Source organism: Labrus bergylta, chromosome 6 (genome assembly GCF_963930695.1).
Source record: "Labrus bergylta chromosome 6, fLabBer1.1, whole genome shotgun sequence".
Lineage (NCBI taxonomy): Eukaryota > Metazoa > Chordata > Actinopteri > Labriformes > Labridae > Labrus > Labrus bergylta.
The window spans coordinates 2719499-2742981 of record NC_089200.1 but is presented as its reverse complement, the minus strand read 5'-3'; the positions used below and the strand labels follow the sequence as shown (position 1 = coordinate 2742981).

Sequence of the window (23483 nt, the reverse complement as noted above, 5' to 3'; positions counted from 1 at the left end):
GCGTAAGTGTAATCAATACAGTAACACGGTCGATCTGCTCACCAGAAGATATTTGCACGTCTCAGCAGCGGTCAGGCTCCTCCTCTGTGACAGCTGATGTCACCACGTTAAATTTAGGTTGTGGCTCGTGATGGATATTATTTATGTTAGGGGTTAAAAATACACAGTATTCCCCAGCGACTGAGCATTCGACTCCTGGTGCTACTAGATCCTGTGAAGATCGTCTGTGTGTTGAAGTCATAATTAGGCACGTAGATGAAGTTTCCTGACCAGACAAAGGATAGAATAGAAAGTCTTTATCGTCATTAAACAATCTGACAACAACATTAGAAATGCTTCACCTTGAAGTGCACAGACATGAAGGCATCCATCAGCAAACAAACACCTTGCATTCAGTGAAGAGGGACAATGAATGTAAAAATACATACAGCAGATATAATGTATGTTATCACAGATGAGTGACATCACAGCAGCAGGTATATAAAATGTAATCCTGGTTTTATGTCTAAATCCGGGTACAGACTGTATGATTTTGGGCCGTCCAATATGAAATATGATCAATAGTGACAATATCTGTGATCCTGGTACAACAACAGGGGCCAAACGTCGCTGTGAGAGGGGATTCAAAGGTGGCTGATCTCCAGTCTTGCGTCAGTGAGATCAGTAATGTTCTGAAGAAGACCCCGTTTGACACAACCCATTAGTTACCTGAGGTCATGTTTTGTTTCTGTTCATCTATTACAGTGTTATGGTCATTTGCTGTTTTTGTACTTACCCTTATATCTTTCAGATCCTGCTCCTCATGTTGCCAGATCGTTGCGTCCTTGTGTCGCGTCGTTCCAGCATTCTTTTCCTCATGAGTTTGTTCTAGTGTTTGAACATTGCCTGCCCCTCTTGGATTTGTTTGCTTCTGTATTTTTTGGAGTACCGCCCTGGACCGACTGTTTAATAGACTCTGCCCTCTATTTGTATCCTGCCTGGTGTGAGCCTGCATTTTTGGGTCCTTTGGCTGTCTGGTTCTGTTACTGTTGTTATCCCTTTTTTCACTGACACATCAGTATCATGTGGCGATGTCGGCCGTGGAGGGAAGAGAAAGAAAGTCCTGTTTCTACTCAGGCTCTCATTGGCTAAAGTAGCCTAAGAATGGTTAGTGGAAGATCCTGATTGGCTTAATGAGGTGTCAATCAAGAGGTCAGAGTGCATGAATCAGTACAGAGAACACAGTTGAAAATTGGGAACCGGCCTCTTAAAAACTTGAATCTACTGACATCACAAAAAGCTGATATTATTGGCTGTTTGTTGTTGATAAAACTGGTGAATGTTTATGTTAATTTTAACTTCTGTCTATCTTATTCATATACAAAGATTAAAACAAATAAATCTTTATTTTGGTCCGTGTAGTGAGAGAACGATACGACTTCTAGCTGATGTATTGGTCCTCTGCTGCAGGTGGAACAAAAGGAAGCCATGTATACAAACATGAGAAGTCGTTACTAAATTTAGGACCAGATGACATGGCAACAAGGACGTATGGATTCTCATGTTTGGCTGGAATTTACAGCCTGAAATTCATCCCCCTCTGTTTGTCCTTAGACAGCAGGCGTCCCCCCTCCATACCCCCTCCCCTGCTCCGAGTCAGAGTCTTGAACAGGTGATCTGTCCAGAGCAACCCCTCCCCCCCCTCGTGGAAAAAGATCTCAGACCAGCAGTTGAAGGCTTGCTGGGGCGAGTTGAACACTCAGCTGGACAGATATAGAAGCAACGAGTGTCCCAAACGAGCTCCAGTGAGCGTTACTCTCCTCTACTGTCACTCCTTCAAACACAAAATGGAGATTTCACTTGAGGATGAAAGCAGCGGCACATCGGCAAACTTTGAGGACAAGGCGGCTCACCAGGCTCTAAGGGATCGCTGGAAAAATACCGACGAAACCATGTGTCGCCACAGCATGTCTTTCCACCTGCACCACACGCTGAGGAGCGAGTTCTTTGCCAGCTACCTGTACCTGGTGGAGAAGATTCCTCTGGGTAAGGAGACGGGGTCACACAAGGCTCCAACCTCACACCAGCTTCACTGACAACAGGTCCATATTTACAACCTTTGTTCTGACCTTTGATCCCATTAAAGATTAGGGTTAGGGTTAGCTGAGCAAGCAAGCATGCATATGTTTACGTGTGTTTTGTTTTACGCTGATGGTGATTTTGTCTCAGGTATTCTATATGCATGAAAAATGATGCTTCTCTGCACCTGTTAAATGTCACTAACAAGAAGACTTATGAGGGCCTCAAACTTGCAGCTCAGCCAACGTCGTATCCTTAACATTTTTCAAGTCACACTTTTGTGATGAAGTCTTTCATCTGATTGTGAATACTGATTTCAAAACTCTTCACTGGAGTTTCTATAAAGATGCAGAAATGATTGTCAGAGATCTAAGCACAGCTGATTATGATCAATCATCTGAAGCTGCTTAAACCGATCGCTATGTTCACATGGAGCACTAATAACTGGAATAACTGCCTGAGCAGGATAAACCATGCATCACGTAAACACCTCTATCAGAAGAGACTGATCTGAAGGGGTGGTTTGTAACATCAGATATTTGGGTCGATATCCATGTAAACACTTTGATGGTTCTTCCTGGTTGCAGTCACATTATTCTTACTGTTCATCTCCGTCCCCACGTGTCAAGTGTAGATCCAAAAACCCAATACACTGGCAGTTCTTTGTGTGCATAGAGTCACACGATTTGTTACCAATCAAATATCATCTTACATTATCATAAATAAAGATATATTTAGGTACCACACACTCGTTTTGCAGACATCCAATGCTATGTGGAGTTGTGTGATCTTGTTTACAACATTGGTAGAGTTTATTTGACTCTTTGCTATCATAACCAAACAATTATATGAGCACAGGGCACATACCTTTAAAATCTGATTCTGTGAGAGTGCTGGAGTGTAAAGTTGGTCTTCATGTATCAAGAAGTGAAACTACATTACCACATTAGCTTCATAAATGCTCTAACGATGTGCTAGTAACATAACTAGATGATTCTTTTGTCACATTTACAGAACAACTTACATTGTAAAAACATGGAACACTGATTGGAAACAAGGTTTAAAGGTCACATATGATGTAAAATACACTTCACCATGTTTCTCTAACACTAATATTTGTCTCTAGTCTGTCTACAAACCCCCCAATGATGAGAAAAGTCCATCCTCTCCGTCTTCTGCCTGCTCCACTTTTCAGAAAATGTGTGCTCAAACAGGCCGTTTGGAGATTTTCCCTTTATGACATCACAAAGGGCAGTAGCCCCTCCCCCAGGTGGGTGACATTCCCACAGCTAGGTGTTTGTTCTGCCCTCTGAGTCTGCCTTCTCACCGTAAACAATAGGACATGGAACGAGAAAGACAGAGACACCCAAATCCTTCTAGAGAGGGGGCGTGGTCAGACACAGCTCATTTACATATTTAAAGCTACAGACACAGAAACAGCCTGTTCAGATTTAATGATAAGGATATTTAGGATGGTTTTGATACTGATAAAAACTCTCTTCTTTGCAATTCCTGACGTTGTCTCCTCCTCTTTAGATCCTCGCTTATGTTGCTCTTACTCTCTGTTGTTTGTCACTTTGTATAAAAGTTTATTTTGTAGTATCCACAGTGATGAATCTGTGTCAAGTTTCTCAGGTTCATCTTAACCTAAGACATTCTTTGATTATATAGCACCATGGATCCTTCATGTTTTTACATAATACCACATAATCTGAATAGGACAAATTTGGCTCATCGCTAAATCTATAAGCTTTTGCAAGCCCATGATTAGTTAATTTATCTCACTGTTTGGAGAATGAGCGTTACCTGGTGGTTTGTGTGTAAAACAAAATGAGCTATCTGAATTAACACCAAACACCACGTGCATGGAAACACCTTCCTCATCCTCTGACTTTCATTTGATTCCCAACGGGTGATAGCAACAGGTGCAGGCCAAATGCCATCAGACCCTGTTACCAATCAGAGCAACCAAACATGTGAGCTGGCAGTTTGCTGCTGGTCTTCCAAAACTAAATTATTTTGCCTTCTCTGGACCTGGAACTTGCTGATCTTGATTTTAACTTGTTGGTCTTAATCACTTCAAATTCTGAAAAACATCCTGATTGGAGAGCACAAGAGGTGGAACAAAATCCACTGTCACTGCAAAAACTAAAATCTTACAAAGTGTATTTATCTAATTTGAGTTGTTTGTTGTGCCAAGAAATCAGACAAACACTCATTATTTAGCTTCAATCTCTATGGAGAAACATCTGTATGAAGATACAGCTAAAAAGTCCCTCATGTAGAGCTTTAACACTTGCAAAAAAAACTCCTGAAGTTTTCCTGCTAAGTTGCATGTGTGAACACAAACAGCTGAATGTTTCTCTCCTCACCCGGAGTTTCTCCTCCAGCGTCCTCGTATTTATTCTGCAGAAAGTCAGAGTTCAGGAGAATTCACCTCCCCCCCGGTCTGATAGGGAAAGTCTCCCTTTATGAGGTGCATGTGTGAACAACCAGATCAGGAGGATTTCAGAGGCAGTCCTCCTGAACATTTCTAGACATGTTCTGGAGTGCATATGAGAAAACGGCTTAAGATGTTTTTTCCTCAACACCAACTCCTTTCTCTTTCATGACCTGCTATAGTTGAACAGAGGTGACACACAGGAAGAACGTCTCAGCTTTAAGTCCTTTAAAAGTCAACCCTGGATACACCGCTTGTATGGAGAAGTTGCCCGTAGCTTCCAGAGGAAAAATCGAAAGGTTCAGAGATCGTGATAGTCTTGATTTGTGACTTGTTTAGATTTTTTGCTGACCTTTTCTTGACTTGCGCCGGTCCATCTTGACTTTAGAGTTGCGCAGCTTGACAACATGACAAATGATGAAACTCTAACTTAATAACTTTGTAAATTAGACGCCCAAATACGCAAAACTAGCACCAAGGTGTAAAAAGTGGTGTAAAAACTAGAACGACCCTTTAACATGCAGTATTACCTAATCCTCCTCAGGCTGTGTCCTTGTCCACCAGGAGACCAAAACCTGCAGAAACAGGAGATCCTGACCTACTGGTCATTCTGACTCTAGGACGCCACTCACTCGATACAAGGCCCTTTAATGGCACGGCATGTCCAGCATGGAGGCAATAAGTCATGTCAGTCAGTGCTTACATGACAGTGAGAGGGCTGCGGTGAGATTATTTACTTGCAGCTTCAAACAGACTGACTGAAATCTAGATTTTTCTATTTTTATGTCTCGATAAAGTAAACAGAGTGAACCTAAAATAAATATACTGTACAGTGTTTTTTAAAGGCGCTGGAAATAAACATTAACCCTCAGATCCTGTGTCATCCAATCAGATGTCTTCTTTGGTTACATCAAAGGTCAACGGTCAGCCTCGCCTCCTCTTCTAATGAGCTGCTTCACTTCAAAGGTGTGAGATTAAGAACATGGTGGCTCTGGAGTGACACTTCCTTGGCGGACGCCTGCGTCGTCTCGCTGGATCTAAACTTACCGTCCTCTGAAAGCCTTCTTCAGGGTTGCCAGCTCTGAGTGCTCCAATCAAACCTGCTGCAAAAACAAAACTCAAACATTCTTCACACAGTGGGCACGTGCCAGGAGACGGGCATCACGCGTTGCTTGTTTGCACACCTTGTTTACAGCGAGACTTCCAGGTGCTGATGGATTCAGTCCCTTTCTTGGCTGTCTTCCTCGTCCCGATGTTTCTAGTATCGAGGCGAGGGTCCAGCTGGAAATAAATCCCCCCCTCTTAATGTTTCACTTTGGTGTCACTAATTCTGCCACTGGAGATCCTCGACAAGCAGACGGACATTCCCCTATAAACCCCCCAACCCCCCCTGCCTCGGTCCCCTCCAGGCCAGGAACGTGTCATCTAAGCTTTCAGATATGTTGTGTTCAATCTGCAGGATTTATTTGAGCTCAGCAGAACGGACGCAGTGAGAGGTTGGGATGGTTTTAAGAAGCCTGCGGTTTAGTTTCTTAATAGCACAGAATTTCATTGACATCATTATGAAACAGAACAACACTGGAGTGCAACACATCATATCACAAAGCATAACAACTGTTGTGTTTCCAGCTAAAGATTTATCCTAAAAAAGCTTAAATTTACCAGTTTTTATCAACTCATTACTGATTGGTAATCTTAGAAGCTTTGAAATGCTCAACACTGAATGAAGCCGCATGTGCTCTTAAATCCTTTAACAGCTGAGCAGAGTGCACAAGTATCATAGCACGTCTTTATTTTTAGTCTTCTGGTGATCAAATGATCATCCTACTCTTCCTTAGAGACTTAGTGGACAGCGTTCCTCTCCAGAAAGAGAAGCCCAGTGTCTCGTTGTGTCGAACGCTTGAAATAATTTGTTGGTTATTTCTTCATTACTTGCGTGAAACCGAATTCAATTTGATCATTTAAGTTTCATTTGTTGTAAGTTGGTTTGGGAATCTGTTCTAAAACTGGACTTTCATATAATATACAGAGCTTTGACCTGGAAGTTAAATACTGTTGTCTGCCTTCAGATATCACCCTAACCCCGAGGGATAGCGTGCATCATGTGCATAACTGTGGAGTCAAAAGGAATTGAGCGTACCAGACACCTCCTTATCTCCGCTGCAGATTAGAAATACATTCCTCAGAAACCAAACTGGCAACCGTGAAGTCGGGTTGTTGCAGAAGATTTGCCAAAATAAGACATTTTATAAGGTTAAAAAACGATATCACCAGAAAGGATTTACTTTCCCAAATACTGAAGATGGATGGATGGATGGATGGATGTATGGATGGATGGATAGATAGATAGACTGATGGATGGATGGATGGATGAATGGATGGATGGATGGATGGATGGATGGATGGATAGATGATGGATGGATGGATAGATGGATGGATGGATGGATAGATGGATGGATAGATGGATAGATGGCTGGATTGACGGATGGATGGATGGATGGATGAATGGATGGATGGATGGATGGATGGATGGATGGATAGATGATGGATGGATGGATAGATGGATGGATGGATGGATAGATGGCTGGATTGACGGATGGATGGATGGATGGATGGATGGTTGGATGGATGGATGAATGGATAAATTATCTCTGCTACAGAATTATTCAAACTGTCCCACAGCGGGGGGCCCCTGAAGAGTTGTCCAGGTCATGAGAAGACTTGAGACATCTTTACGTACCCTGACAGTCTTGTTTTCGCTGACCTCTGGTGGTCAAACTTCTTAACTTGCAGTAGAAATATACAGATGTCACGAGGACACAGTGACATCACTAATATGTGTGTTTATAGGAGTAAGATAATCCCCTCTGATCACCTTCACCATAGTGGCTCAGTTCTGAGACATAATATAACATGTTTTCATGAAACCATTCTGTTCGTCTGCTCACCTGCCCTCACAGTGAAGCTGTTTCCTGTCACCTGCGAGTACATCAAAGGAGAGAAACAGTTCTACTACAGAGCTCAGAAGTTCTACGAGGACGTCCCTGCCTCCGAGGAAGGCATGATGGGAGATTTTGTGGAGATATCCAACGTTGATCTGGAGGGTTCCCGGCAGTTTCTGAAGAGGTTTGTGGTGAGTCTTGTAATCTGATGACATCTGAGAAGCTTCATTACACACTTCAGAGGCGTCTGACTGCTGAACACTGATATGTATCCATTTACACTGCTGCAGCTCACTCTATATTTACATGTCAGGATCTATTTGAGGGGAAGAATTCATCATCCTGAATGCAAATGAATTCCATCTCTTTGAATGCAGGAGGAGGCGTCGGTGTAGTTTCTAATAGTAGCTCATACATGATGTCAGCCCCATTAACACCCAAACAGAACGAGCACAGCCGACTGATGTTAATGACTTTGTACTTTCATCCTGTTCCAGCTCCGATGTGATAACAGAGGAGTGTATTTAGGTTGGGCAATATCTTTAGTGTCGGGTATAGTTCATTGAAGGGCATTTATTTTAAAGGACTAGTTCAAGATTTGAACTTGTTTGAGATAAAAAAAAAGATTGGCTCTCATGTCTCATTTGTGTGATTAAAGGGGACATATTATGAAAAATCCACTTGTACAGTGTTTGTGAACATATATTTGGGTATCCTGAGTGTTTACTGACCCACAAAATGTGAAATAAACCCATCCAGTCCTTTGTTTGAGGTCTGCTTAAGTCTTACAACACAGACAAAAATGCTCCGTTTCAAATTTGCTCTCCTTGTGATGTCACAGTGGGATTGTGGGGAAAATATCCCCTAATCTCCCCTGGTATCTCCACCCATGGACTCCACCCCCAGCCTAGGGGAAATATGATGCTCGGGGCGGCCATTTTTGTTCTCGCTACAGAGGAGTGATGTCTACTGGGAAAACTCAGGGGGGAGGGGGGGGGCTCATTGCATTTAAAGAGACACACACACCAAAACGGAGCGTTCTGAGAGAGCTGGTTTCTACAGGGTCACAAACCTCCTCTGGTGCTTGATTCATGTTATATTTTGACCAAAGCACAGCACAGATATTTCACTTAGACCACAGGGGACTGTTTGAAAAGGTGGAGAAGGGGGATGATATGTCCTCTTTAAGTCTGGCTACACACAGGACGACTTTAATCAAATTTAAACTGATTTTAAAAATGTGGGAGACCTAAGACATGAGGACAGTTTCAACCAACTTTTTACGTAATAATCCTCCAAACGCTACTACTGGACGATTCGGCCAGACCCTGAGACCACACACACCTGCTGTTTATTGTAACGAATCCACAGACACGAGATCTCACAGAAACTAACGTGATCAAATGTGACTTCAGAGGAGAAACAAACATGGAGGATGATGGACTTGGACAGCTGGCTGTGTGACTTGTCTTCATGAGACTTGTGTTTTTGCCATAGTTACACAAGCTGATCTTCTCCTTATTCTTCTTCCACTTGTCCCTGGGCTCAGCTGTGTTTATGTCCGCTGCCATGTTTTGTGAGCTGTGTACACAACATCTGGTTGGTGACGCTTCCCGGTCTGCTCGCTCTCATTGGCATTGAGAGGATTCTGTTGGAGGCAGCCTGATCAGCTGGAAGCACAATAATCGAGGAGGCTCCGACTTGATCGGAAACAGTAAAATCATCGTATTGACAGTCAGACATTAGAGAGAGAGAGAGAGAGAGTGGGGAATGACATGCGAGGAAAGGAACAAAAGGTCAGATTCTAACTCGGTCATCAACTTTCGGAACAGTCTACCACTAGGCTACCGGTGCCACGCGTTTGAGGATAATTTGGACAATAACGGTTGCAGCAAGCCTTGAATGCCGCACCAGTCATGACACCATTACTTCTCAGCGTTTTATACTAAAAGGACCCATCCAACTTTTTAGATAAAAAAAATAGATGACAAAAGAACGTTTAAACACCAGTTTTATGGCAATCTAAAATGTATTATGAGATCTACATTTAAACTATAAAACTGCAGTCTTGTGTGAAGCATGTAAATAATCACATAAATATCCAACAACTCAAACCTTCCCTGATAATCAAGTCATTGCTTCCCTCATTACGGTGAAATCTCAGATGTCACAACATTTTCTCGCATCTCTGTGATCATGTGAGTGTGTCGCTGTGGACTGAGGCGATCTTTGAGATGTTAGGGGAGTCAGCGTGCTAATTTAAGGGAATGCTCTTTGGCCCAGGGGCGGGGTTATTTAGAGGCTCCGTTGAACAGAAGCGCTAATTATAAACTGCTAAGATTGGATGCTTTACAGAAACTGCAGACAGCTCAGAGGCTTCTTTTACACTGGTGCTCATGGATAATCAATAAGCTCTGATGAAACACAGCTCAGTAATACATGTTAAACACTACTAATGCAAAACAATGCAATCATTATTTTATTAGTGCCAGTTTTCTATTTCCAGTTCTGTTGTCGTTTATTGACGCATACTGTTTAATAGTTTGGCCAGGGCTACAACTCCACAGTATTACCTTTAATGCTGAATCTGTTGATGCATTCTGGACAAGCTGCAACTCTTTCTAGTTGAAAAATGAAGCCGATTCTGAAGTGCAGTTCCTCGAGTGTCCACTAGAGGCTGGCTGCATTCAAAAAAGCCTGTTTTTACAGCAGAAATTAACATGTATGAAAAATAAAGCAAAAACTGCAATAAATTAAAAATGAAAAAATAACGGCCTTAAGCTCTCCAGGTAACGACTCCTTTTGTTGCAAGTTCAATAGAAAGACTTCAAAAGATGCATTTATTCTCCCCTCATTAAGTCTGAGGTGTTTGCTTCAATTTGCATTTATTTGTAAATAATGTCCAGTCATTTAATTTAATTATTTAACCTTTATTTAACCCGGTTTGTCCCATGGAGAGTCAGAACTTTTTTTCCAAGCTTGACCTGGCCAAGGCAGTCAGCAGCAAAAACACAAAGTTAATCGCAGAGACACAAACAGAGACAACATTTGCATTAAAAGAGAACCATCTATGAGTCAAAAAAAGAACTTTCTGGAAGTCAGATGTCCAACCAGGAGAGCTAAAAACATCGACATCCTGTACAATCTGCTTCAAAGGTTTTTCGTTGTAGATTTAAAAACATTTAAGGACACCAGCTCCTTGAGTTGGATTCCAGGTAACAGATCCCAGGATGTTAGAGCAGGAATCCCAAAAAGGCCTTTCCCAGTTTCTGTCCTCGTGTTGTGTCACAGAAAACACTTTAACGCTTCACTTCGATGCAGATTCCCAGATTCTTTTCCTTAAATTATTCTACAATTCCCTCACACATCATCCTGAGCAAGAACCTCCTGCTGGGTCGTAAACAGCTCCTGTTTAAACATGACATCCCCAAGTATGAAAAGATTTAGACTACATCCAGACTAAACTGAGCTACATACACATGGGGAAATATGGCAGTAATTCAGCGAACCAGGAAGCCTCCTGTAACAACCCGGAGCTCCTCGGGGCCCCATCTTTCATACAATCACACAGCGGGGGGCCCCTGAAGACGAGGGGTTGGAGTGAGGTCAGAATACCAAATGAAGAGAAAGAAAAAGCTGCATGATTCAGGAGAGGTGACTTCTTGTTCCCTCGTGGTAAAGTTCAGAGTTTCTTCACCCCTGAGGAGCCGAGGTCCTCTTGTTTCGGTCCGTCGGCGCTTTGAGCTTCAGAGGCCGGACATCTGGAAACACAAGAGAGTAAAGCACACACTCCTCTATGACTTATAGGTATGCTAATAACAAGCTGCAGGGGAACTTTCTGTTTCTGTCAAACATAAATCCAGATCTTCTCTTTAAGGTTACCTCTTCTGAATTTGGACGTTTCTACCGATTCCCAACCGGAGACACTCGTACTGTCGAGAAAGATTGGAGAAACTAAAACCAAGGTCATGATGTTTTCTAATGCAAAACCTAAACCATCATGTTACCCAGATCGAGCCTGTTTGGAGTTACAGATAGCTCTGTATAAAACGTTGCTGGAGAGAGGGATGTCCGCACCCGATAAGCGGAAGATAATGGATGGATGGATAAAAATAAATGATGTTTCTTTCCCCCTCTCAGGGTCCTGGTAAGGCGGGCACTCACTGTGCCCTGGACTGCGGCTGTGGGATCGGCCGTGTGTCCAAAGGCGTCCTCCTTCCTGTGTTTGAGAAAATGGAGATGGCCGACATGATGGAGCACTTCCTGCTCCACGCACACGAGGAGTACCTCGGTGACGACGCCGACCGCATTCAGACGTACTACTGCTACAACCTGCAGGACTTCACGCCTCCCAAAAACAAGTACGATGTCGTCTGGATGCAGTGGGTGGCATGTGAGTATGAAAAGATGTCCGCTTAAAGTCGTTTCATACTCAGAACTAATCATGTGATGTCGTGACTATATTTATTGGGTTAATGAGTTAAAAGCAAACGGCGCTGGGGCTCAGATGTCCAAGCCAACTAAGGGTTGTTTTTACAGCGATAGATCGTTTGCTCTGGCCTGAATCATGTACCAGTTTGCTCCATTGTTGCATAATTACCTCAAGATTGGTTTGTGTTCACACAGGGACGTTCACAAGACGACCAAAATGTGTGATACTCAGGGAAAATGCTCCTTGATTGGTCAGAATTTCTTGCCTTAAACAAAGACTGCTGATTGGCTGTGGCTGCTCCAGAGACACTTTACAATCTCTAAATGGACAGACAATTACACAGAGTGATGTCAGCTCTGATCATCAGTTTTCATATTGTTTGCATTTACCACTTTAGGCAAACAAGACAGGTTGGTTCCAAAATGTTGATATTCTGGAGTCACACTGATCAACACAGTTCAGGAGAAGGACCATGTTAATCCTCCTGATCCAGGACCTGCTCGTCCACCCAAACTGTTTCTGAGGCTCTGTCAGGTTTGCCTGTGGTCTGTAACAAGTGTTTAGTGGTGATGAACAGAGAGGGCGCACAGTGGTTACTTCCTGCAGTTAGTTCAGATCAAGGTGGTTTAATGTTCTGACCAAAAATGAACTGCACCAGAATGACCCACCTTTTGAAGCGGTCTCTGTACAGTTGTTTGGTCCACACTAAAGTTTGATTGACAGCTAACACAGAGCGCAAACAGACCGAACAGACATGGCAAATGAACTGGAGTTTGTTTTAACCGAACCAAACAGGTTAGGTGTGAAAAGGCCCTCACTGAACCTGGGAGGCGATGTTTAACAGGGAGGCCTACAGGTGACACAAATCAGGCGTGGAGGTGAAAATTAGAACAAGGCGCTCAATCATTCAGGCACTGGCAAGAAGTAAAGCCTCAAGGGAAAGGGAAAATGAATGATTCAAACAACATAACTGCAATGTTTGACATCCTTATCCGTCTTTCTCCTCAGGCCACCTGACAGATAAGGACCTGACCAACTTCCTGTTCCGCTGTCAGAAGAGTCTGCGTCCAAACGGAGTCATCATCATGAAGGACAATATGGCGCGGCAGGGCTGCAAGCTGGACTCCATCGACAGCAGCATCAGCCGCCACCTGGACATCATGAAGATCATCATCGCCAAGGCCGGCCTGGAGATCCTCGCCATAGAGATGCAGGAAGGTCTCCCCGAGGTCATCATGCCCGTCTGGATGATCGCCATGAAATAGAGTGCGACATTGTAACTATGAAAAGGTTGTTCCATTTTCGACGACTTGGATGAAATGTCTACAACAACACATAAAGAAATCCTCACGGTGTCATGAGGGGACGAGTCAGTCAAAGGTTTAATCTGGAACCAAGGTTTGAAAATCCCCTGTTCCTGCCATCCTGGGTCAGGAAATCCAGTCACATTTGGTCCTGGTGCCAAAATTCACACCAACTTGGGCGCAGATAGCAAGCAGACGGCCTGGATTTAAGTCCGACTTGAAGCTCATTTCCTGCATGTCCTCACTACTCTGGCTGCCCAATGTCCAACTCTATCCACTGTCCTATCTTAATAGACCGTATTCCCACAGCGGCCATGTTGCCATGACATCACGCTCAGGGTAGGAAGCCCAAATGTTATTGTATCTTTCCACGTATTCTCAAAGTTCAAGTCATTAACGTCGCACATTTGAGCAACTTGTTTCATTTCAAAGCTTCCCGGTTGATGAGAAAGTACACAGACAGTGGATGCTGAAAATCCAGAGACACATTATGAGTTAAAAAACATGCTTGGCGGGCGCAGGATAGCCTAGCGGTTATGTCAGACGCTCTGGTTAGTCCTCGTAGCAGCAGTGGGTTTGAAAATGGTTTCAGCTGTTCATAACAATCTTTACAAAACAAATCCTTTAGCTGAGATGCTTTCACTCCAAGAAGTCAAAATCCAAGAGAGTGCAGTTTTCTAACTTTAAGTAAAAAATATCTCTGGCCTGTTGCCAAAAAATGACCTTAAAAAAAAAGAAGTCATACTTAATAACCCGTCAGCTACCGCTAACATTAGCATTCAGCTACTTGACCGCTAACATTAGCATTCAGCTACTTGACATTTAAATTTGAGAATCTAAAAGAAAAAGTATGTGGAAATTGGGAGTGAGGCCAACGCCAAGGATCAGTAGACGGCCAAAAATGACTGTTGTTCAAATTCATCAGCGGATATCCAGAAACATATCTCGAGCTAACACCAGGTGGCGTCCTTCAGGACGGCGTGACGATCTGTTAGAGCAGGATTCTGTAAATATGAACTTCGTCTTTATGTAAGTATGTTTTATACTGTGGCTTGTAATATCGCAGTTTGATAGAAACCTAGTTTTTATATTGATTTTCTTCTCTGTTTGATGTTTAAATTCAGGCTGTGACATTTAAAAGAAGCTTTAATACTTTAATAAGTGCATGTATGTATAAACTGAAGAGAGGCTGCTTTCATGAATAAAAAAAAAGAAGCCGAACTCCAAACCCATATGGATGTCGTTTTCTGACTCTTGAATGCTCTTTTCATATTTTGTGTCCCATGTTTCAAACAAAAGGCTAACAGGATTAGTGCTGGGTAATCACCGGTTGGTTATTTTAATCAAAGCTGAGACGTAAACGCCCGGATAATTTTCCTTGGAATCATTCCTTCAGCGCGGCTCGTCCACGCCCCAGAGTGGGCTCAAACGGAGCTGATCATTCAGATCCTCTCAAATCATTATGGTAATCTTCTAAGCGTTATTATTTCTTCAGGCTAACAGTAGAAGCGGCGCATTGTTTCGCGCTTAATGACTTTCAGCTGGGCCCTGAGGTGGATGCTCGCTTTGATTACTTCCTGCTTTTTTGACGGACACTGCCTGCTTTCATATCGGCCCTGGCTTCACGTCAGACCTGTCACATGTTGTCTGCATAAAACACATCCAGGAGTCGCCTCAAATATTCACCGTTTTGCGTGCGTAAGCGCTCGACAGGAGTGGCTCGGAGCCGTACCCTCCCTGAGCGTTTTTTTTTATGAAAGGAGAGTTTGTGAATGAGCAGCCCTGCCACAGGCCGAGAACAAAATCATCAAAGTGGTGAAGGCGCGATGGCGTGCGATGATCCCCACGCCGTGTTTCTCTCCTCTCAGAATGAACTCTTTTGAGACGTGAAAATACCAAACACATTTTCCACATCCCGTATGAATTAAAGATCAAAATGCCCCAAAGTTAAACTTGTAGATGTTTTTCTCTCTCTCTCTCTCTCTCTCTCTCTCTCTCTCTCTCTCTCTCTATGCTCTAGCAAATAGCAGCCAAATGTGCCGTCACCTTTTCAGGAGTGGTTAGCATGGCTGACAGTCAGGGCGATCGTTCTTAATGCTTCTCAATGTCTTCTGCAGCCGCTCGGCAGCAGTTTGAATACATTAGCTGGGGTGACACTAATTTGTCCCGTCACGTCAGCAGAGCAGAGCTGTGGGCTCTGAGTCCACGCGGAGAACATGTCAGACAGCTCGCAGACACCAGGAGGAGGAGGTTTGAACACCTCGACATGCAGAGCTGCTGAGAACAGCCTGAAGCCAGAGCTCTGATTGGAGGAGAGTTTTACTAACACAGATGCTTCATATCATTTTCTCAGATTCCCCAGACTCATCTCTAACGAGCTGCGTGCACAGGCATCCTCATGGACACCTCAGTGTCTGTTTTACCATCGCAGAAAAACATACAATCTCAGAAATCACAGCATATCGACTGACATGAGTATACAAGTGCTAAGGTTTAACTTCCCGGGGCTAACATTCTAGCGTGAAAGAACTTCCCACTTGGTGCTCGGGCGGGCCGCCAAGGGATATTATATAGCTTTTTTGTTGTTGTTGTTTATCCATAACATCACCTCATGCACACGAGAGAGAGAGAGAGAGAGAGAGAGAGAGAGAGAGAATACCTCTGACCGTACGTCCTTCCTGTAAATGCTCAGATTGAGGCACTGCACGTCTCATTTTCAAAGTTTAGCTTCTTATGCTGTCAGTCTTTTTGGATTACCCAGACTCATCCCGAACATTAACCATGAACAAGGCAGGGTAAGAGCCAGTCAAGACCCAAGACCATTAAAATATATTACTGACAAGTCCTCATGTTGTGTGCAGCGGGCGTGTGAGGGTGAGTCATTTAGACCGTAACACCGGGAAGGTTGCGTCCGTAACCGGGGGATCAAAATCAAACTACAAATGAATTGAAGTTATTTGTTCTTTTAGAAAGAAAAGTTGTCCTTCTAATCAAAGTGATGACGTGGAAAAATAGCCAATCAGTGGCGGTTTTGATTTAATATCCCGAGTCCGTCCAGTGTGAGACCGAGTCAAAATGTTCGAGATTCTGAGACCTGAGTGACCTTTGACCTTTTATCGGTAAGTTATATGTGTGCCTTGGCTAGCATCAATACTGCGGCGCTAGGCAATCCCAACTGCACAGAAAAATGCGTCTGTTGGTATTTTGGCTTCACTTTTGTGCAGTGAGCGGCGATGGAGACGCATCAGCCATCTTTGTTTCTACTTTGCGATTGTCTATAATCCAGCAGCTAGAAATTTGAGAAGTGAGAATCGAGTTTAAAAATCTGAAAGGTCCGACATTATCTTTTTCAACAAGTTTAAACTGTTTAATGTTTGGTGTCTTGAACGCTGCGGCCTCCAGGAGGTGCTAACAATGCTTGGTGTTGTTCCTCTTCGCTCTCGTGTGATGGTGCCGCCGCTCTCGCCCTCTGAGAAAAGAGAAAACAACCCGGGGGGGAAGCAGCAGAGCCGTCAGCTCAGACAGCCCGAGCTTTCATCCTCTCAGACTGAATCTTTGTGGAATCTGCAGAGGAGAGAAACCTCAGTCTGTCTCTGGAGCCTCGCTGGTTTCAAGGAGACGGAGAGAGGAGTGAGTCTAACCTCCATCCCTGGAGAGAACATCGAGCAGAAGAATGTTCCTCCTCTTCATCTGCGGTTCTCACAGTAAATCAAGTCACAGTAGAAACGAGACCTGAAGATTTTTTTGGGCTGCTTTTCCTCTGGCTGCCTGTGTGAGTTTTTTATCTACCACAGCGTGTCGTCGAGGGTCTGAGGATGTTGTGTGTGTTTCTCCCTCCTCACTGAGCTCTCCTCAGCTCTGAGGGCAGGGATTAGTTACACAGAGTTTTTAATGGCCCCGGCTCTCAACGTGCAATAATTCATCAGGTAATGTGGGTTTGGATCAGGTGCTGCTGACTCAGAGGGTTTTGATCTCTGAGCCAAACAAACGATGACAAATGTCGACATCCTGACTGCTTCAAGGCTCTAAAAGTCGATTCCAAGCCTCGGGGTTAACGTCCGCTCAGATCTGTAGAGCTGCGTTCACTCTTAAAGAAAGTGTGCCAGCGCAAGAGGAGGGATCATTTCTCTTCACTACATCGAGATTCCTGCTGAGCTTTCTCACAACAACACAAAAATAATTTCCTCCCATCAGGGGGCTGGAAGCTGGCAGGACAGGCCCATGTGTGTGTGTGTGTGTGTGTGTGTGTGTGTGTGTGTCTGTGATTCAGCATGACTATGATGGTGGATTGCATGGCTAATGTATTCTTGTCTTTACTTGCAGGGCCAGACTAAGACGCCTCCACGATGTCAAAGAGTTCATGACTTCAGTGTGTGCGTGTGCGTGTGCGTGTGCGTGTGCGTGTGCGTGTGCGTGTGCATTTAAATATCCAAAACAACAGTTTTGTTTGCAGCAACAGTTTTAGGACCTGTGTCCACCTAACTTTTTTTTCTGAGCGCTCGCGTCGTCTTTAAATTGTTTTCAATGAGTAGAGAGCGTTCACAGCAGACGACAGCTGCCTGGAGGAAAAGTGCAATGCCCTGCGTCTTTTTTGAAGTGCGCTCTGCCTTTCTTGTGCATCCGGCATCCCAGGAAAACGTAAGATAAAGGTTTGAGATGACACTTAAGACTCTTCAACAAATGAAGTTTGGTGGACTTGGTGCGATTCAGGGCTGAAGGTCAGGGGGGAACATAACTTTTTTTCACTTGGTTCAGTTTGATTTCACTCTACATCATCTGGCCTAACGCTGAAGTAATATGTCGGCTGTGACCGGAGTAATTTAAACCACACTAATGTGATAATGTGGACGTTAACCTGCAAGGTGGACGGAAGGCTGGTTGTGTTAGCAATGCTAATGTTAGCCTCGCTCATCAAACCAATTTGACATTGTTTACAGATGCTATGATTAGTCGGGTTTTCTTACTAATAAATATTTTTGTTCACTTCCCTTTGGTTGGTATGGAGGTCGTGTTCTCACCTACGATGACCTGAACTGTGGTGCACCTGGAAGCCAACAGAGAAACTAGTTTTCAAGCGGACCAGAGTTCACTGGAGCGCCCCAAACCAGATGAACTATCGGACACACGGACCCAAACTTTGGCTTTAATGTTGAATATGTTTCCATCTCCTCAAACACATCGACCTCCTCACCTTTACTTCCACCCTCTTTATCAAGAAATACACCCCCCTCCCCCCTCCCTTTTCCAACAAACAACAAACCGATTTGAAAACACACAGCGCCACTCACAGCTGGCAACAAACAAGCGGATGATGGCATCCGTGTGTGTGTGTGCGGTAAGTGAGAGTGTGTACATTAATTCAGTGTAATTTGGAACAACAAACACCTCTTTTCATAGCAGTGAGTGAGGTTTGAGAGCAGAGCCACCCAATTAGATCTACCCACAATCCATACCCCCCCTCCCCCCTCCTCTGTGTTGCCGTGGTAGCGTGTTGTCTGACAACATGTGGAGCCGCTCTCGGGGCCCCGGCGCTCTCTCTGTGCCCTTGGAAGCTCCGTCCCTCACGCTGGTTTCAATCCCGTAACCTTTCAGACGGCGGCGTAATGAGTCCAAATGGATCGCACATGCACATCATGCTGCGACCGATCGCTTTTCCACCGCGCCAATTTACTCCCATGATTCAATGTTTTTTCCTACGTGAGTCAGAGCAGAGGCAGAGGTTTGGAACGTGTCTTCAGGGAGTCAAGTGTGTGTGTGTGTGTGTGTGTGTGTGTGTGTGTGTGTGTGTGTGTGTGTGTGTGTGGATCAGAGAGCATCAGAGGTGGAAAGTAACTCGGTGAACTTCAGAAACTTTGTTTTGTTTTGCATCCTTCTCTTCTGCCTTGTTTCTCTTTCCCTTCTCTCTCCTCTAAACTCCTTTAGTTGTGTTACTTCACGTCTTATTTATTTTACTTTTGAAGCCTCTAAGACACCAAAAACAAACTTTTTTATGATCTTTAAAGTTTAATATTTGCTGCAGACGTGATCATTCCCACATAAACAAAAAGTGTGAAACAAAGGCTTAAAGCGTGCACTGATTGAAATTAACTTGGCTCAACATTTTCAGAAAATATGCAAAACCAACTTGTGAAGCTGCAAAGTGATCGGACAAAATGTTTAAAATACAAAATGTAAGTTCTCTGTAGTTGACTTAAAAACATGAAGTTTGTATTTCTGCTTTTTCCCCTGTGACAAATGTTTCAAGTAGGTCTTTCACAGTTGCAGAAAACTCCTGAAAAATGTCAAAAATGATATTTACAGTTTGAGCATCATGTGTGAACAACCAGATCAGGAGGATATCTGGAACAGTCCTCCTGAAATGATCTAGATATTTTTTCAGGAGTGCATGTGTGAAATCAGTTCAGGAGATCAGGGTTGGTTCCCCTTTTTAACACCTCACGACTTCTTGAGTTCTATTTTGAACTAAACTAAACCTCACTCATTACTTTGCTGCCTCATTATAAACAAAATGAGACAACTTCACAAACGTTTAGGAGGTTACAACGTGTTTGAAAAGCTTTGAGCAAAAAAAACAGGGTCAGTATCTGATGACCTGGGACTGAGAAGCAGTGAACCTTTAGGTGTATTTTTGCATCTAAAACCATTTGACGCTTCAGACCTGGACTGCAGGACTTCTTGAATCCAGTTTTGTTGTACCTGAAACAAACACATGTTGCTGTTTGCTCTGCTGGGTAACATATTTCTTGTAAATAAACATATTTCTGCAGCTTTGTGATGTTTAAAGTAACAACATCTTCTAAGCAAAGTATAAAGAGTGTTAGGTGGGTGTGATGTGATGTATTCATCGGGGGGGGGGGGGGGGGGGGGGGGGCAGAGAAACAGACCCTCGCTGCAGGAGCCATTAGCTGCTCCAGTAAATCTGCAGAGACCTGAGAGAGTCGGCAGGTATTTCCTGTCTCTTGATGTCGGGAGGCCGAGCTGGTTGCTGCCGGCGGGGGGGTTCACTTTCAGAATAAGTACGGGTTTGATGCCAACAGTTTATTATTCAATTTCATTTTGTGGAGTCTGGTGTGTCTGTGTGCGTGTGTGTACCATTTACAGTGCCAGCACGCTGCCTTCTTGCAGAGTCGTCCAATTACAACGTCTGTAATTGGACAACTCTGTAAAAACTTCATATTACATTCACTGGCAACGTCTTTGTGTGTTTACTGCCAGTTCCTCCAACAATATTCCTGCATGATGACAACAGTTCGGTTAGATTGTGGTCATCATAAAGCACAACCCTTCATTAAACCTTCAATTGTCAAATTTTTATGATATTAAGAACAAATTAAACAGCTTCTCGTAACGCGAGAGAGGTCGCATAATCAAAAACTTTTCAGCTCTGGTAGAAGTCGTGTTGCTCTGCCTTCTAAACAGCAGACGCACATAACTGGAGACTTGTTGCTGAATATAGTGGAGCATTAAAGGACCAATCAGTGAGATGTGTAGCGAGTGAAATGATAAAGGTATCTTACTGATCAGACATTAAGGAAACATGCTATGTTGAAGTGTTGGCTTCTCTGACAACAATGCAGCAGCCAGTATGTCCTCCTTCTAACTTTACATTCTGCTCCTGAATGCTCTGGATTTGTTTGGACCAGAGAAGGTAGGCGGCGGTTTTAAGACAACCCACACAGCCAATTTGGACGCCCCTCAGTTTGTCAGATATGAGAGCAGTTATCAGGTCAACAGGTGTTGCAGTGATGGAAGCGATCAAGAGAAGTGGTTCAGATAGAAGTGATTGTACCCGACCTAAAAAGCCTCTGCATGTTTCTAATAAGCTCCACGAGCAGAAACGTGCTCAAACTAGGATCAATATTGGAGATGCTTTTGAAAAATGGAGAGAGGTTAGAACACAGAAAGGTTTACAGACCCATGCAGAGCTGGATAAACACTGAAGCTTCAGAGTCCACCACATGGTGATATATTTCTTGATCCTAAGAGCTATTTGGGTCAAGACTATCAACACAATTACATGAAGTCCTTCCTCAGAGAAACTTAAATAAAAGTTGTTCTAGGCACAACCTATTCTGTCACTTTCCACTTGAGGACAGTCTTGTAGTTTCTAATGCATCAATAACTCGAGGAAAGAAAACGAGGACAGTTAACGCCTCTGTCAGTCTGAAGCGACTCCTTCTTTGACGCCCACGCAGGAAAGATCTGCAGCATCTTTTTAAGCTTCTATGTGTGTGTTTTTTATTTTTCCTCTACTGGTTTGAATTCACTGAAAGATCCTCGACCTCAAACGGGGTGTTTGCATGTGGAGGAAAACAGGATGTGAACTTTTTACAGACCACACTAAAGCACTTTATGATGCAGGGAGACATTGTTCAGCCGTGTTCTGGGCTTGTATACAAGGGGAACATTGAAACACCGCGGCGGTTCAGATGTGTGTGTGTGTGTGTGTGTGTGTGTGTGTGTGTGTGGGGGGGGGGGGATTATTGGACTCACATGGGAGACATTTTTAGACAAACCTGCAGTAATTTCCCCGTCAAAGAGGCTGCATGTTCCAGAGACGTTAGACGAGGTCAATAAAGAAGTAAAAAACCTGCATCAAAAATAAAATATACTTAATTAGATTAAAGGAAGAATGTGCGACTTTTTGATCCAGTAGATGTCACCCTTGAGCTCCAGCATGAAACCAAAACAAACCTCCTCCAGAGACACACCTCCACTCACGTTATCATGAAGAGTTATGAACTAGAACGCACCATAATAAAACAACATTTAGCACAATCAGAGGACCAAATTATCCTTCTCTCAAGCTGCAATCACCTGTGTCCTGCATTGTTGTGTTAGCATGCTAATGTTAGCGCTCTTTAGTTAGCTCCTAGCTTCACATTGTTGTGTTAGCATGCTAATGTTAGCGCTCTTTAGTTAGCTCGTAGCTTCACATTTCATGTAAACTGACACAGAATGAGCGTGATCTAAAAACTCTTACTAACATCCAAATAATCAGTGAGTATGTTCTTCTTCTTCTCTCTAGTTCTTGACTAAAACAGCTTTTATACACAAGGGGAGGAGCCGGCCGTCCCGTCCATGTAAACACGGCTCTGACAACAACACAGCCAGCGGGACTCGAGCTTCTCATGACATATTTTATTATTTTAAATATATTTTTTGGGGAAATTTTCCGTTCCTTTACAGGATAGGACCTGAACCCAAATCACCTGTCACGAGGAGAACGGCCTCGGTGTATTGAGCGTGTGACATAACCATCAGGCTACCGGCGCCACGTAATGAGATATTTTTGACTTGAGATTAGCATTAGGTTTATCTGGCTTAGATTTGAGTTTTTGGAGTGAAGTCATCTCAGCAGAAGGATCGATTATGATCGGCTGCAACTGTTGTTACAGATTGTTTTCCTTGTCGCTGGAGGAACCTGAAGACCTTTAACTTTCTGGGCCTTTTCTGAAAATGTTTAGTGCAAAGTGCAGAAGATGTTCTTGTATAAAATTAAGCAAGCAGCAGGTGAGAGAAAGCCTGTGTGTGTGTGTTTGTGTGTGTGTGTGTGTGTGTGTTTGTGTGTGTGTGTGCAGGCAGAGGCCGTGTCACGCTCACAGTCTCAATCATCACACTATTTATGATGTGAGGAAATTTGCAGCCATGTGTTCAGGAGCCAAAACTCAAACCTGAACCCGATGTGAGCTGAGTGATCCTGACCTGAGGTGGCAGCTCGCAGCTCGGCGGCAGAATCTGTGTGAAACCAGCGTTATCGTTCTAATTTGAAGCAAGTTGAGCAATTTTCTGAACTAAGCAGTGAAATATGACTTCAATAATGGTTGCAAATGGCAGCCCCCGGCGTCTGGAAGCACAGGAGGGAGAGGAATATGGCGGGAATCAGAGTGTGGAAAACGGAGAAGTCAAAATTCCAGCCCTGGGATCAACACCAGCTCACCGTCGCCTCCCTCTGCTTTCACCGCCGCCCTGGCAAAACCCACAAGCTAATGAAATGTGAAAATACTTGTGGGCGCAGCGACTATGGGCTCAGCGAAATCCAGCTCCATAAACTGATGATTAAACCGATGTCCCTGCGGCGGGGGCTTAATGCTGCAGAGGCGCTCTGCTCTGGTAGCTGCGGGGCAAAGTTTGAAGCCCGATGAAGAGGAGCAGACGGAGACAAACGATGTCTGACGAGACGTTTAACGGGCTGACGCGGCTTCTGCTTAATGAGGGAACTGTGGCACCACCCCGGCTTCACCCCTGCCCTGTGGTCGCACTTTTAAAACCATGATGCTGATGTTTGTTCTGCTCTTTTTATAGAT

The 23483-nt window shown here is 43.8% G+C and overlaps 1 protein-coding gene across 1 annotated transcript; it reads left to right on the top strand.

Moving 5' to 3' along the window:
* Window positions 1-1700: 1700 nt before the first annotated feature.
* ntmt2 (N-terminal Xaa-Pro-Lys N-methyltransferase) lies at window positions 1701-14428 on the top strand. The gene is made up of 4 exons (XM_020654930.2): window positions 1701-2025; window positions 7459-7631; window positions 11581-11833; window positions 12881-14428. Exons 1-4 carry the CDS (start codon window positions 1827-1829, stop codon window positions 13135-13137), a joined length of 882 nt encoding a protein of 293 aa, XP_020510586.2. The 5' UTR covers window positions 1701-1826; the 3' UTR covers window positions 13138-14428.
* Window positions 14429-23483: the final 9055 nt, after the last annotated feature.